The sequence below is a fragment of the Vulpes lagopus genome, chromosome 13, assembly GCF_018345385.1.
Source record: "Vulpes lagopus strain Blue_001 chromosome 13, ASM1834538v1, whole genome shotgun sequence".
Classification (NCBI taxonomy): domain Eukaryota; kingdom Metazoa; phylum Chordata; class Mammalia; order Carnivora; family Canidae; genus Vulpes; species Vulpes lagopus.
This window is the reverse complement of record NC_054836.1, coordinates 56262281-56279138: the sequence shown is the minus strand read 5'-3', so window position 1 is coordinate 56279138 and position 16858 is coordinate 56262281. Positions and strand designations below refer to the sequence as shown.

Genomic DNA, 16858 nt, shown 5'->3' with positions numbered 1-16858 from the left:
ATGTAGTAAATAGAATGTAAAACTAACTTTTCAGCTCAATCATCTTTCATATAGTCTAGTTTGCTTAAAGTGACCCTGAGACAGGCTATTATAGCTACTCACAGCATAGCCAAATGTCCCTGACCAAGAACAAGTTCATCTCAGCCATGGGCACTCATCACAGCATCTGAGCAGAAACTCATTCAATTCAGCAGGTTAGAACACTTTCTGATGAAGAGAAAATGTGGCTAGTGCAGACACCTGCATTGTGGCCACTTTTGCAACCACTGAAATGCTATTACTGAAAAGATGATGCAGCCAGACAATATTATAAATTACTAACTTCTTGTACCTCACAGGCTCTCCAAGTGGCACATTCTACTTCCACTGCTTTTTAATGGAGAAGCCACAACAGAACCAGAGTAGAGAAAATCAATTCTGGTCTTTCAAGTTTCAAAAATTAACTTTTGGAGCCAGAGATGGATAGTTTGAAAATTCTGAGCCACATGAATATTATTACTTGAACCTGAACTTACTTACACTCTACCTGGTATTATTTTTTAAAAGCACATGACAAGCCATCAGCAAGTGCTTGATAAATAAAACTGGGTCCATGTGATATCCATTAAAAGTATTTCAAAGGAAATCTCAAGGAGTCTAAAACACCACATCAAAATTTTTTTCAAAGTTTATACAATTTTAATAAGATTTTCTCTAAGCATCTTAATTTTGAAATATTTTAGCTTCTCCAAAGTCCTGGTACTAAGCATCTTCCTTTATGTATAGCTACATATATATAACAAATATATGTTAATATATAGGGCAAAAATGATTTGCTGGTGATCCATCAATTCCAAAGTAAATTCTATTCCATAGACCAGAGATCAGCAAAACTATGGCTCAATGGCCAAAACCAGTCACACCCAATTGTTTACATTAGCTTTGCCCTACAAAGGCTGAGTAGTTGCCATAGACACCATAGAGCTCAAAAAGCTGAAAATAGTATCTGACCCTTTATAGAAAATATCTGCTGACCCCCTGCTACAACACACCAAAAAATCAGAGGTAAAATGAATATTGGAGATCATCTAATCCAGTGATTCACAAGTCTAGGTGCACATTAGAATTACCTGAAACACTTCAAAATATAGATAGACATCATGTCCGTCACCCTGCCCCTGATCAAAAGGACTGATATAATGGATCTTATAGGACCCTGAGGAATCTGTATTTTTCTAAAGGTTCCTCGTGTGCCATTGAGGTTGAGAACCTCTGATCTGATCTATTCATTCTTGGTACAAGTGAAAAAAATCTAAACCCAGGAAGTTAAAGTCACATGCACAAAGCCAACAAAATTTCCAAACTTTCTAACACTCTAGCAATCCTTTATGGCTCTCATCAGCCTCTCCTACTAGTTCAAGACTCTAGAACATCTCAAGGGCATTTTCTCTCCCTTTGTTGGCTCTAGTAACACACGGGTTCAGTTCTTTGATCCGCTCTGACAAGTGCAGCGGTAGGCGACTTAATCACTGGAGTTTAGCTGTCAGGGAGGGTGACAGGTCTGATTCCTGGGGGCATCTGGCATCAGGCCTACATGCATGCATGCCAATCAAGACTTGAAATATTTCATATGAAAAGGATTCAGAAAAGAATGTCAGAGCTGACATGGACCTTAGAAAACCTCTACCCAAACTGTTACCTTTCTCAAAGAGAAAAGTGAAGCCCTCAGGGGGCTCGTGACTTGCCTAAGGCCACTCAGCATCCTGGTGATAATGCCAGCGTGGAATGCAGAGTAGAAAAGCCACTCTGCAGGACAGAAAGAACATGTTTGGATGAAAAGAAGTCTTGGGACAGATGTCATGAAGGTGAAGCATGTCGCAAAGCCTCGTGAGAACAGAAAAACAAAGAGAAATATCAAGAGACTATCGAAAGAAGGGGAAGAGATAGGAGAACTGAATCCTCCCCTCAAATTCTTAGAGCGAAAACTGCTTTCAATACAAGAGAATTAGGCGCCAGAAGCAACAAAGAGAAGCCAGATTTCTTGGTGGCCACTGTACCATCAGTCACTTGATCTTTCCTGGAATCCAAAATAAACACAGGCAATAAAAGGATAAAGGAGAAACAGGGAGTTTCTATTGACAGAAAACTCTTTTCAGATTGCATCACTCTGGCAAGAACTGTCTGGAGCCTCCTTAACTGGAATCTAAATGTGAGCCCTGCAGATACACAGCCTCCCCAGCTCATCTTGGTGGCTTCCTTCTTCTTGTGCTATTAGGAACACACAGTGCCACAGGCCTGTCTTATCAGCTGCTGTAGTTAGAGAATTAGGGAAGCAGGACACTATTCCTATGCTCAGATGTCTTAGTTGTGCTCCCTAAGTGATAGTCCTGAAAATACATGAACTGTCAACTGCCTCATTCAAACAGACTTGGAGCATGGGTAATCTATTAGTCATCAGATGGCTTGGTATTGTTAAAGTTGAAACATCACCTCTGCACCCATTCTAACTCTGATTTATTTAATTTTCGTTCATTCACAGAGGCAGAAATATAGTTACACATTCCTGTTTAAGATACACAATGCTTGTGTAGCTAACAACAGGACAGAGAAAAGCTTTAGGGTTCTAAAAATGGCAGGTATCTCATGAATCCAAAGAATATAAATCAGTACACAGATTTGTTAAAATACAAAAAAGTTAAAATAATAGCTTTAGCAATAACAACTGTAATTCATATAGTACTTGAGGTATGCAGTTAAAATGAATTAACACTTCTTTTTTTCACCCTATCTACGAAATAGAATAAAATATACAAGTGAAATAGACAGACATATACACGATTCATGTTGAAATGAAGAGTGAATTTGAAATAACACAGTTTAAAACATCGTGCTATCAACTGAAATAACTGGAAATTCCCTAAAATGGGGGTTTCCAGTGGGCATTAATAAATTTGACTCTCTGATAATTTTACTATTTTTAAAAAATTTCTGGGGTGATTCACAACCTATTAAACTATGTCATTCATAAGGTGACAACGTTCAGATGATTTTTTTCACTACTATATAAAGCCAGACAAGTTAGTAGGTAGAATAGAAGATTTGTTCCCTTTTAATGGCCTCCTGATACCCCAGTGTGGTATTTTGAGGAGATTCCAAACAAGAACTTAGGCCCCCAAATGTCAAGCTTACTGGAAGACATTCTTATCACTGTGCTTTCTAACCATACAGAGGCATCAAGTTGGTCGTGTATCTTCCGAGAGGATGGGGATGGTCTCAACCAGAGTTACAAATGAGTGATTGAGAGACAGTCACTTACCTTTTTTTTTTTTTTAATATTTTATTTATTCATCCATGAGAGACACAGAGAGGCAGAGGGAGAAGCAGGCTCCCTGTGGGGAGGCCGATGCGGGACTTGATCCTAGGACCCCAGGATCATGCCCTAGGCCCAAGGCAGATGCTCAACCACAGAGCCACCTGGGCGTCCCGAGAGATGGTTTCTAAAGCACGGAGTTGTATGGTAGCAGCTAGAGAACAGAGACAGAAGACGGCTGGAATACAGCTAATGTCCAGAGATCTGTAAGAGGAAGGCCCAGCAAGGAGAACTAAGGAGGAACCAGAGAGGTAGCAGAGACAGGCCAGAGGAGCATGATGGTAGTGAGAGAAGAGGGATTTGTCCGTGGCATAAGGACTGCTGAGAGGGTAAGCGAGACGAAGACATCGGCTCTGGCAAGACGTTGATCATGAGTCATGGGGCTGATGCAAACCAAGTGAAGTGGCTGTGGCAAGAATGGGAAGGAGGAAATGGAGCCGGGCCCTCTTACAAGCAGTTGTGCTATAAATAGATCAAAGAAAAGAGGTGTTAGTTAGACATCAAGGGGAGGTAGTTTTATGATGGGGAGAGAGGCCCCACAAAGAGCAGGTAATTGCATATTATTGGCCTTGAAATAGGAACAAGGACACAGAGGCAGAGCGTACCAGTAGAGAGGTGCAGCAGGCTGATGCAATTGGTGGAGAGAAACAAGGAAATCCTTTCTGGTTGCATCTGGTTCTTTCTATGAAGTATGTAGCAAGGTCAAGGGCTGAGAGTGCAGGGAGTGGAATTACTGGAGCTCCAGAGAAAAGATAAGAAGGTGGGAAAGAGCTATCTTAGGGACTATAATAAAGAATTTATTAGGAAAATGCAGTCGAAGGGCTTTTGGTCAGCTTGGAGAGCCGATAACCGAGATGTGTAGGCAGTTACAAATACAGAGGGACATGAAGTAACCGTGAGGAAGGGCTATCACCCAACTACTGCCCTTACTGGCCCAAGGCTAATAACAGCCGGGCACCTGGTGTAAGCACCTGATGAGCAGTGAAAGAAAAGTCATCCTGCTGTTTCTATTACTTCATAGTTCCGCTAATGTTTGATTCCGTACCTCTGTCTAAACTAGGACAGATACGTAAATGAAATATTCTAAGTCTAAAGATACTTTTTCTTTTCCTAAGTAGCTCTACACTGGAAAACTGGAAGTAGAAATCAAATGAAACACCCTGTTTACTGCATTTAAACTCGGATCTAAATTCAGTTAAGACACTCAGTAATGTAACACGAGAACACATCGGATTTCTCCCTCAGAGGTCACAAGAACCTTCAGGGTTAACATCACACAGAGGTGAAATCTGAGGGCACGGCTGTCTCCTCTCCTACCCTCAACACATGTCAGGTGAAAATGAAAAGATCACTATACCACTCTGGTAGGTGTGTCGGTAAAAGCAGTATGATGGGAATCAATAATTAGAAGAATGCCCACAAGGGAAGACCGCTTGTACCATTTGGCAGGGAAATGAAAACGAACATGACCACTTTGATACTCAAACAAAAGAACACGACTTTTTAAAATGAAATCAAATATAAATATTGATCCTTTCCATAGACTGTGTTATAATAAATAGTTCTTTGCAAAGATTCTTTTATGCCAAAAGATGAAAGACACAATGTCAAAACACAGGTTACAAAGCTCAGGATGCCCATGCACAAAACCAGAGAAGTAAAAATACCTTAAAGAAACTTTAGTGGGGAAAAAAAAAATGAAAGAAACTTTAGTGGAGGTTGGACATGCAGAATAGAAATGGGCCAAAGGCTTCAACATCAAATGTATAGAGGCTTCATAAACCAAGAAAATTAAGTCAGTAAAAGAACTGGGAATATACAAGGTGTAGAGATAGTTTTAGATAACGAAGTGAAGTATATAAGAATTTTAATTGTAAAGTCAACATAGTAGAGAGTTTGAACAAAAAAAAATTAAATAAATGCAGGCACAATACTGATCCACTCTTCTCCTGCTATTTTCCAACAGAAACATTTCTAAGTACATCTATGAGATCCAAACCCAAAAGCATTAAGAGTTAAGTGAAGAGAGATAAATGGAGTCACTGAAAAAGCTGGCCAAACCCCCAAAAATAATGTTCAAGGAAAAGAGAGAGACCCTATTATGAATCATGTTAGGGTTGAATTACATGTCAATGAATTTTTAAAATGCTTTGCTTACATAAAATATTAAGACACGTGGGGAGAAACAGGGCATGAAAAGTTTTGTTTTTCCCCTAGAGATATTTTTAAAGATGATATTTGTTCTTTTTTTTTTTTTTAAGATTTATTTACTTATTTATTTTAGAGAGAGAGCATGTGAACAGGGGGAGGGGGGAGGGGACAGAAGCAGACTCTTCCCTGAGGGCGGAACCCAACACAGGGCTCAATCTCAGGACCCCATGATCATGACCTGAGCCAAAGTCAAGGGTGTCCCCCCAACCCCCTGAGCCACCCGGACGCCCTATGAGGATACTCATTCTGATAGGAATGGGTTAGAAAACTGTCACAGCTGAATGAACGAATGCATCCTGGGACCATGGGATCTACCTCGGAGAATGGAGAAGGAACTTAGGAGAAAGTGTGATGGCAGCGTTTTATATACGGTCATTAACTTGGCCCTCTAGGCTCTCTGCAAACGCAGTAATGGATGATTGATTTTAAATACACTATTCTAGGCGGACTAATAAAAGTTAATGATAATGCGATTCATGAAAACCATGTATCTTTTAAACTCAAAGTGGGAAATCTGCCTTTCTTCCTTTTATCTCCCACTCTTGCTGCCATGGGGTGTGTGTGCCCCTGATGGTGTTCACTCAGTTATATGCTACTGCAGGCTGCGCATTCCAAGAAACCAAGACAAGAGACAGAACAAAACCAAAACACGGTCTTTGTACACACTATCAGAGTACATAAAGTGAGGGGGAGTATTAAACAAAAAGAGAGAAAGCAAAGCAAAAAGAAACACTCTAGGAATGAGAAAGGAGCTATCGCTAAAGACTGGAAATTTAAAACATTAAAAAAAAAAACAACAACCGAAGAATACTATGAAAAATGCAATGCTGAGCAACTGGAAAACCCAAGACAGAAAAGGGTTTCTTAGACAAGACCTCAAAACATAAAGGGAACGATTCATGAAATTAACTTTATTCAACTTAAAAGCTTCCTTTCATCAAGACACTGGAAGCTGAGCCATTGACCAGAGGACTGTGTTTAAAAATAGACAGAACTGACCGTTGCCCCAGAATTCATAAACTCTTGTGAACCAATTAAGAAAAACACTCAGCAGTTGACAGAAATAAGCTAACGGAAGAGAAAGCCAATAAATATGTATCAAGCAGTGCTATCTCCTTAGTGATCACTTCCCATCTGCCAAAATTAAGAGGTCCAGCGACCTCAAGTGTTGCAGAAGCTACAGACCAATGAGAACCCTTACACGCTCTTGATGGGAGTAGGACCTGACACCAGATATCTGAGAACAATTCGGCCCCATGTGGTGAAGCTGAATGCGGGTGAATTCTGGGACCCAGTCATGCCACACCTGTCTATCTGTCCCAGAAAAATCATTGCCCGGGAGTTTTCACCGCAGCACAGGATCTTGAGAGTGGCTGTCTATGTGGAGGAAGGAAAGGATACGGGTCTAATGTGAGAGACACAGTAGCCTTCGATTTATCGGTGATGTTCTGTTCCTTAACTGGGGGTTGGGTAAGTAGTTGTCCCTTATGTCATCACCGATACTTTCTGGTTTGTCCAAACTTTTTCACAAAAGTTAAAAAATAATAATTACTTACCAAGCTGTCCACCTCTATGCTGGAGTTTACAGCCCACTGCAACGTACCCATGATATTCATGGCTAACGTTAGAATAATACCAACTGTTCCTTCTCCTTCACCTATAGGTGGGGAAAAACATATAAACAGGCTTTATAGTTATTTCTCTCTTCGGTGAGCCACTTTGTGCTGCTCCCAGGGCGTATGTCCTATTCAAGTTACATTCCAGTTTTGTGCTCATCTCAACCATCTTTCGTCTTAGTTCACCAGAGCATGTACCACCGGTAATAAGGTACTGCATGCAGTTAAGTATTCAACTAATGTTCTAAATTAAAGAGTGACAATTAGGGAAGAGTTGTCCTTGTTTGAAGAGGTTTCAGTTGTTGAGGGGATGCTGGTGTCGGGTCAATACCGCGGTCATCTCTTCTACCACTCTGTAAGTAACCATACCTTCAACGACTATGATGGACGGTGCAAAAAAACTTCTATATCCAGATGAGCTCCTCCACAAAGAAGTCAAAAGCAGGAGAAAGGTGTGTTTGAGCAGCACCCAGATGTTTAGATACGTCTCCTGCCTTTGTGAGGAGGACTTTCTCTGCTAATCAGATGCTTTGGTGGCAGGGGGTGGGAGGAGCGGACTTCAGGTTTCATGGGGAAGTGAAAACTCATGGGTCTGCCATTGAGAAAGGGAGAAAACTGACTTCTACGTTTAAACAAAGAAACAAAAAAGTGACTAGTTCACCCAGGAAGAACAATACTTGAGTGTTTAATTAGAATAAATGGTTTTCAGGGCTGGAGGGGACCACTAATTCATGGTCCTAAAAATTTTCTAACAGGAAAGGTCTTTTTTTTTTTTTTAAATTTATTTATGATAGTCACAGAGAGAGAGAGAGAGAGGAGAGACACAGGCAGAGGGAGAAGCAGGCTCCATGCAGCGGGAGCCCGACACGGGTTTCGATCCCGGGTCTCCAGGATCGCGCCCTGGGCCAAAGGCAGGTGCCAAACCGCTGCGCCACCCAGGGATCCCCAGGAAAGGTCTTAAAACTTTAGGTTATCAAGTCTCGGTTGAGAGTCAGTCCCGGCAACTGGAATACAGGAGAAGATTATTGTCACTGGGTTCTAAAATTGGGAGAAGTAATTTGTCCTATTATTATCAATTGAAATTTTTTCTTCCACGTTTCCTCTGACAGAAGACAAACCACAGATAGAAGGCATGTGCTTTTAACACTAAATCATTTGTTCTAAGTAGGTAAGATTTATCAGGGCCCCAGTGTATTACTCATTCTGAAAGTTAAGATGGGAGTAAGATAAAATGTTAATAATAATAACAATAATAAATACTATAAGCTTTATGGGTGTCTACGAGGGGCCAGGCACTCTACTAAGTGTTTTGCACAAACGATCACATTTAACACTAGAGACCACAAACCATAGGAGAGGTGCTCTTATTATGAGTGTTTACATATGAAGAAAATGAAGGCCTTAGAGAAGCTGATTAATGTGTACAAGTTACCGGAGCTGAAGGCCAGCAGAGGCAGGACTGGTATTAGACGTGTGGCTAACGTTGACTCTGGCTAAGAATCAGCTCTGACGGACAGGGCCTGAACTAAAGGCATCTTGCAACACTCGGTCTACGCCTACTCTGTTTCCCTTGCAGGCTCCTGGGCCTCCTGCCCTGGGCCTCGTGGGGCATCCCTGCGACCCCAGCACATGTGGCACTCTGCTGGAGCAGGATTCTACTCGGACAACCAAACTGTCCCTTAGATGTGGCAGGTGCTGTGAATCCGGGTCCACTGTCACATGTATAGCCCTACTTCAACATGTCTAACTCAGTAACTCAACTTTTTTTTTTTTTTTTTTAGTAATTCAACTTCTTAAATTAAAGCTTATTTGTCCATATATATTTTCATTTTACTCATGGTGAAAGGTACTGTGTTTGTCACCCAAAGACCCTAAAATTTAAGACTTTTTTTTTTAAAGATATTATCCGTGTATTCATGAGAGACACAGAGAGAGAGGCAGACACAGGCAGAGGGAGAAGCAGGCTCCTTGCAGGGAGCCCAATGCAGGCATCCAAGACATTTATATTTTTAAAAATCTGGTACTTCTACCTAAGTTATTTCACTTCTAGGGTAGTTTTTTTTTTTTTTTAAGATTTTATTTATTCATAGAGACACACAGAGAGAGAGAGGCAGAGACACAGGCAAAGGGAGAAGCAGACTCCACGCAGGGAGCCCGATGTGGGACTCGATCCCAAGTCTCCAGGATCAGGCCCTGGACTGAAGGCAGCGCTAAACCGCTGAGCCACCCGGGCTGCCCTAGGGTAGTTTTTCATCGTGTAAAATTCACATTAGGGTAATGAATTGCACCAAATGGCGGTTAAAAGAAACCAATTTACCAGGCAGGGGGATTTTTGTGTGTATATGGGTATAAATGGGGATGTTTCTTTTCCCCTATTCAGCGAGCTCTTGAATAAACAAGATCTATAATTTTTGAAGCCAGGATTCTTTACTAATATGAGTCAAAAGATGATTTTTTTTCTCTCAATCACAGATTTGTTATTGTACACTCTGAGTCTACTTTTCGAACTATAATGCTGAAATCACACAGCTCTAATTCAAAGAAATCATTTGTCCCACCATAGATGAATTTTAAGATTAATAAACTCCTCTCCCCTCCCCCCCAAAAAATCTATTCAAAGATACCTAAAATGTTTAACCAGTAAGACTGTAGCAGTTTGGGGTTGATAAAGTTTTCAATTGAACGGTCAGTCACATAGTTAAAAAGTTCATGTCACCTGTTGTTAAAATGGAGATGAAGGTAACAGCAATGAAGAATATGACAAAAATAATTTCCATTCTCATTTGGAACCAGCGCAGCGTTGACAGGTACAAGAACCAGTTGGCAGTATGTAAGTTCAGAGCTTTGTGAAACAAAGTCTCAAAGTAAGGCTGGCGTCCAAAGGCCCGAAGTGTCCACAGTCCTTTTAAACTTGTAAGAAGATGAGTGAAAATTGGACTCCTGCCTGCAAAATATTCCCATAGAAAACAACACAAATCATGTGAGGACGTGATGCAAATTCTTACTACCAGGGACCTGAAAAAGATTAGCTTCAAAAAGGGTAATCGTACACTAAATGTCATTCGTTAGAGGGTTTTCGTACCGGGGCCATACCTTGAATAGATGCAATTTGGTTTGTTGCTGTTGTTTTTAATGAATTAGCCTCCTTTTTTTACTAGGCCATCATGGACGAGAACTTTTTATAGAATCAATGCCATATTTTATTCATATTTCTTGGCTTTCACTGCGTGCCTCCCCCTGCCCCCAGCAATCCTATATTAATCATTGCTGAGAGACCATGTTTTTCTTTTGGGACCATTTATTTAAGTTTATGTGACTTCATTTAGACAATAACCTTCAATAGAAACACATTGGAGATTTAACCCTGAAGGTGCACTGGTGCCAAAGCCATTACTGAGAGATGTACTTCCCCAACAGCTCAGGCTGTGCTCGGGGAGCGGCAGGGGTCGGGGTAGGGGGGTGCACACAGAAAGGGAGACCCCAGGAGAGCAGGAAGGGTATGTGAAACATTGTGCCTGGTATTGTTTGGGAGCCCAGACAAAGCTTTAGTAGTAATAGTAGCCCTATCGTTTTAAAGTTGAATTTACACAAGTTCATGATGAATGAGCATTGTACACTACAACCCTTATAACTTGCTTTAAAGCCAGAATAAAGTCTCACGGTCATTAGCAGAAACCATCTATGTGTGCTTTGGAATTGACTGTACCCTTTTGCATACACATGTGTTTTTAAAAGTCATTGTCACATTATGTAGGAGTTTAACAGCCGTTGGGGGTAGGGGTTGGGGGGAATGGGAAAAGTAGGCAGAGGGAAGCAGGTAGAGAATACAAGCAGCCTTGTGGGTATCTCCCAGGGCAAGGGCTGCCCTTGCAGGGCCCTACCTTCAGATTCCAGTTGCTTGAGCTGCTGTGAGGTGTGGAGGAAGTAGGCCCGCAGGATAATAAAGGCCGCTATCACTGGCACTGTCGCTAGGAAGATGTAGGGCTGTAAAACCGACACCACCGCCACTGCTCCGATCACAATTAATAACAACTGCAAGATCAAAGACAACACTTTGGTGAGTGAATGTTTTCACGTTGGTAACGCGCAAGGTACGCCAGAGGTGTAGCTCCAAAGAAGCTCTTCGCGCTCTGCTCCGTTCTCAACGAGGGGCGGGCATCTTCCTGGCAAAGTAGCATTTTGCATAAGTTCTATCAAAATTCAAAAAATTGCTCAGGTTGCTTGGCACAACATCTTGAAGTTTTGAAAACATGGTGTCCTTGGGTCTCAGGATGGTCTCACTTCCCACATGCCTTAAAATGCCTGTACGATAAACAATTGTAGATGAATATGATTTTTTTTTCCCTAGCGTGGCCTTCTTTTAAAATAATTTTATTTAATTTTGAAATGATTTTGGTATAAACGTGAAATTTTAGCATTTATTTTGTTTACACGATTCCTGAATATCAGGCATTCATCTTGGAGTTTTTTGAATCAGAAAGATCTGGTTTAAGTGAAGACTCGGTCATTTAGGCATGAAACAATTTTTTCAAGCATAGTTGACTCGTGTTTGAGATTTTTAAAAATTATATTTAATAAATGTGACTCCCCTCCCCAACTCTTCTGTTCCTATTCCTTAAAATAATTGGAGATGACCTTAAAGGCTCAAAAAAAAAAAAAAAGATTTTGGGATATGGCTAATTGATTTAATTTTATTTCCATCTCCTAGGTTGTCAAAATGCACTTCGTGCTTCAGTCAAGCCCATCAGTTAGAGATATCTCTTCACATTATCCATCAAAACATCAAAGAAACAAGCTAACCATGCTGGTTGTTCTTCGGAATCAAGTTAAAAGCTTATATTCTGTTATTCCACATGATATCAAATCTATACATTTTAAAAAGAAAAAGAGCCTGCTAGCATTTGCTCCACCATAATCCATTTGAATAAGTATAAATAATGTCACAACAAGGGTTAAAAAATAAACTTATTAGAACATCCAAACGATAATCAGTGAGCCAGTTCTCTACCAATTTCCAGGGGTGACACATGCATTTTTGCAGCTGAATATGCAGTGAAATGCAGAATGTTTTGGTAGATGGCAGTGGGGGTGGGGGTATAGCTAAGAGCTGAATAAATCTTCTTCAAGTGCGTTGTTATTTCCATCTAAAACATTAGAGGATAATCTCTCAGTGACCTCTCTAGGGGAAATGCCTCCATGCCTCTAATTAATTCTGCCTTAAGAGCCCCTCACTCATCAAGAAATACTCGGATAAATCTTTACTGTGCCAGGCACTGGACTAAGGACACATGATGCCTCAAAAAATCTAAGGAAAGTCTTCCCTAGTCCATCTTTGCCCTACAAGAGCCACCAATACAATGAGAAAGCCCCAAAGGCCCTACTTACTCCCTGACAAGACTTCAATAGCAAACTAGTTTTTTAACCAAAGACATTTATTTCCTAGAAATAGGATCTTTGCCAGGGGTGGGGGAGTAGGGGGGATAAGTTCCAAGCATGATTAGGGAATATGATTTAATCAAGCAGACTATCGTATTAAATACCAGGATGTCTGAAAGACAAATGTTGTTGCACTGGCATCGTGAAAACATTCAGCTACTCCATTTAGGATCATGGTCTTGTATTTGCTGCAGACAGTTGTAAAGAGCACTGTGTTCATTTGACTAGTGTTATTTTTACCATATAATTCCAATCTGGTGTGGCTGGATTATAACACTCGTTGCAGAAAGTGACCATTTTGTTTCCATGACTGCTGATGTGCTAGAGATTCTTAGGAATGAAAATGCAACTTATAATAAAATGGGTATAATTGGACAGTTGGACTACCCAAGATATCACAGGAGGTTAGTGAAGAATGAGGAAGGTGGCTACAATCGGAAATTATGAAACACTCACAAGATAAATTTCCAGGAATTATAATCATCCAGAACATAGCTCAGACTGAAAAGGAGGTGAAAAAGGAGTCTAAGCATTGAGAAAAATAATTCCATTTGCTACATAAGAGGCCATCCTTTGGCACTGAGGTCAGAAGCTAATAATTTAGCTCTGTGTGCCAAACTAAAGGCACTAGTTTAATATATATGATATTCTCAGCACGAAAGAAACCTTAAATTCTGTCCTAGATTTTTTTAATTCACAGTGAGCACGAAACAAGTCACTTCAATCAGGTGTATTAGTGAGAGGACAACAAAATAAATAGAAGGAATTCAGGACAGGATGGAAACAGGAGCACAGATGTCTAATTTCCAATGGCCTTTACCCAAATTCTAAACTTCCTCATTAAAAAAGAAAAAAAAAAAAATCAACAGGCCATAAAGCCTGCGAGGCACCACCCATTCATGGTCCTAGGAGGTAAGCAGCACATTTTCACCGACAGCAGCTCAAAAGCATTCCTGATGCTAAAGGCCACATAGCACTGCCTGTGAAACTAGAGCAGATGAGAAGAATGAAGGATCACTCTGAAATCAGGGATAAGTTAATGAATAGATAGATAGATAGATAGATAGATAGATAGATAGATACCTATTTAAAACTATGATATGAAGAGCAGATTTGGAATTTAAGTCACAAATGAATTTTTAAGTAAGGGATTAAGGGGATTAATAGAATGAATGTGGGGGGAGATGTGAAAGATACAGAGGAAATCGTAGTAGGACTCTGGGTATAATTAAATATTCAGATAAGAGAGAAGAAATAAAAGAGACTTAAGGATTCTGTGGCTGAAAAGAGAAGATTTTGGTATTTTAGAATACACAGGCTTCTACTTAATAAAAAAAAAAATCATTCACCCAAATATGGAGATAAACAGGATGCTAAGACATAGTTTTTCTCTGTCTCATAAATATATCTGGTCTAAAATGACTTGTTTTGTCATTAGATGTTTGTCATTAGATGTTTTGTTTTAGATTATTTATTTATTTATTCATAAGAGACAGAGAGAGAGGCAGAGACACAGGCAGAGGGAGAAGCAGGCTCCATGCAGGAAGCCCAACGTGGGACTCAATCCCGGGTCTCCAGGATCACGCCCTGGACTGAAGGCGGCGCTAAACTGCTGTGCCACCCGGGCTGCCCATAAAATGACGTGTTTCGTATCCCCTCTGAATTAAAAACTAGGACAGAATTTAAGGTTTCTATGTGTAATGAGAATTTCAAGTATATTAAACCAGCGCCTTAAGTTTGACAGCCGGTGTTAAATTATTAGCTTCTGACCTCAGCAAATGTGTCATGGGTGGGCCACTGCTAGTATGCTGGTCTGAAGCAAGAACTTGAGTACCAGAAGACACCATCATCAGATTTATCTACTTCATTTTACAGGTTAGAAATAGAATCCAGATCTTCCATTTCCATTAGACAGTGTTCCAATCCAGAAAGAAAATTCTGCTAGAACGTTATTAAATGTTAGGACAAAGAGTAAACAGAAATTTATTTTTTAAAGGAAATTTACAGGTATGCCTTATTTTGTGCAAAAATCTGTTCCTGTAATGTTGTAACTCGAAAACATTTCTTTAATGTGAACATAATTAAGTATAGCTAGAGAAGCTCACAATCTAGAGGATTTTTTTTTTATAATAAAACTAGGATGAATGACTGATTTTTATTTTTTTTTAAGATTTATTTGAGAGAGAGAGAGCAAGAAAGACAGAACACAAGCTGAGGTGGGGAGGGGACAAAGGGAGAAGGAGAAACAGACTCCTCACTGAGCAGGGAACCTGAGGTGGGACTCGAACCCAGGACCCCAGGATCATGACCTGAGACAAAGGCAGATGCTCAACTACTGAGCCACCCAGGTGCCCCAATGACTGATTATTCAATAAAATCAAAACTAATCAGATTTTTACTGCCATTTGATTGTCAGATACTATGCTTCCTTAATATGAGGCCCTTTTATAAATAAAATAGGGAAATTAAATAAATAAATGAGCCCTGCCTAATTACTTGTGAAAGCACAACTAATGAACTGCCACATTAGAAATTGAGCAGAAACTATTTGCATTGCCATAACAGAAAGGATTTCAGAGCCATCGCATGTATCTAAAAAGTGTTAACTTATAAAATAAATACTTAAATATATTTCTCCCACAGGATTTCTGAAGCGAGCTTCACACTGATTCAGAAAATAGTAAACTACAAAAAAATATATATATATATGTATATATAAAAATTTATATATATATATATATATATATATATATATATATATATATATATAAAATCAAGGACCAACATTTCTGAATCATCGTTTTACAATCATGTCAAAATGTCCATGTTCCAGTTTTTACCTAATTTAATAATATTATATTTGGGATCAGTCATTTACACTCATGGAACAAGGAACAAATAAACTGCATTTAAAGAAAGATACAGGACACGTCCCTTCAAATGTTTGAGCTCAAACATCAGTGAAAGAATTCCAGCAGCTATTGCTGAGTTATAGCCCTAAACACAGCAATGGAAGGAAATCCAAAATGCTAAAGTTCACAAGGAACAGTTAATGCATTTTAATAGCGCCAGTCATTTCAGATGAGGCAAACTGACAACCTGGTTTTGCCGCACCTGCCAATGTCGGTTGCATGTACACACAAATGTGGTAGCCTTTATTTTGTTTTAGAGGTCCTCTCAAATAAAGTATTATTATAGGGGATTGGGAAGGGGGCGGGGGGAGAATGACTCATGCTAAGATGGGCTGCAATGTTCCAGCTGGAGATCACTGAAACTGTGGCATTTGCTTGACCTAAGCCAGACAGGAAGTTGTCTCCAAACTGGGTCCAACAGCAAGGTCATTAACTCAAAGCCCTTCTTAAGTTGTGCCACTTGCAGAGTCCTAAGGTGCCTCCCCTAGGTCACCTGCATCTCCATCTCCTCCTTTTCTTCTCATTCTAACTTCCACTCAATCACCACACTCCAGGGAGACATGCTCAGAGCCAGGCTGTCCTGGTGGCCCCTTCAGATGTGTCACCCAAGGACAGTCCTCACGAGTCCTGGATTTTTCTTTCCCTTCTCATCTGCTTGAAAAGGTATCTGTACTACAGTCCCTGTATTATGGTCCCTACCCTAGGCTGCTGGCTAGCTAACCTGGGCCAATGTGTTCCTGGGTGGGATGGGTTGAAACTGTAGCCCATCAAGGATTAACAGGTCTTCATTTCTAACACGTGTCCTTTGGAGGTAGGTGACTTCCATCAAACAGTAATGCCAATGTCAAAAATGTCATACTTTGTGGACAGTTAGGGAAAGGCGGTCTACTATGTCTTTCAAAGCATTCCCAGGTACACAGCTATCACGTCTACATGTGGAATTGCCTTAGGTTCGAGTCAGGTAAACTGCTCTGACTCACTACTGAATTTGCTAAATTTATGCCGATTTTGAAGACTTTTAATATTGACAAAATTCCCACAATAGATAGGACTTCGACTCCTAAAATGAAAAATAAGCATAACTTAATCTACTTCTTTTTCTAACTATTTTTAAAAGTATGACAAATGTAAAGACACTTAATAGTTCTTATTTTTACAAACCTGGATGAAGTCAAATATGGTAAGGGGCAGAAGATCATCCAAAATCGCTATATCTTTGGAGAATCTATTAAGAATCCCACCTAGAATATAAAGAAAGAGAAATTCCTCAGAAAACAGTAATCTTAAAAAGACATATCAATATTTGTTCCATCTGGATCACAGCAGAAATATTC

The 16858-nt window shown here is 40.1% G+C and overlaps 1 protein-coding gene across 1 annotated transcript in view; it reads right to left on the bottom strand.

Annotated features, from left to right (window-relative positions):
* The window catches only part of CFTR (CF transmembrane conductance regulator), a 162535-nt gene that overhangs the window by 36787 nt on the left and 108890 nt on the right, over positions 1 to 16858 (bottom strand). Inside the window, exons 18-21 of the mRNA XM_041728196.1 lie at positions 16686 to 16765; positions 11058 to 11208; positions 9893 to 10120; positions 7117 to 7217 (exon numbers count right to left, since the gene is read on the bottom strand). Coding sequence (XP_041584130.1) covers positions 7117 to 7217; positions 9893 to 10120; positions 11058 to 11208; positions 16686 to 16765 — 560 coding nt within the window. The remainder of the gene's footprint in view (positions 1 to 7116; positions 7218 to 9892; positions 10121 to 11057; positions 11209 to 16685; positions 16766 to 16858) is intronic.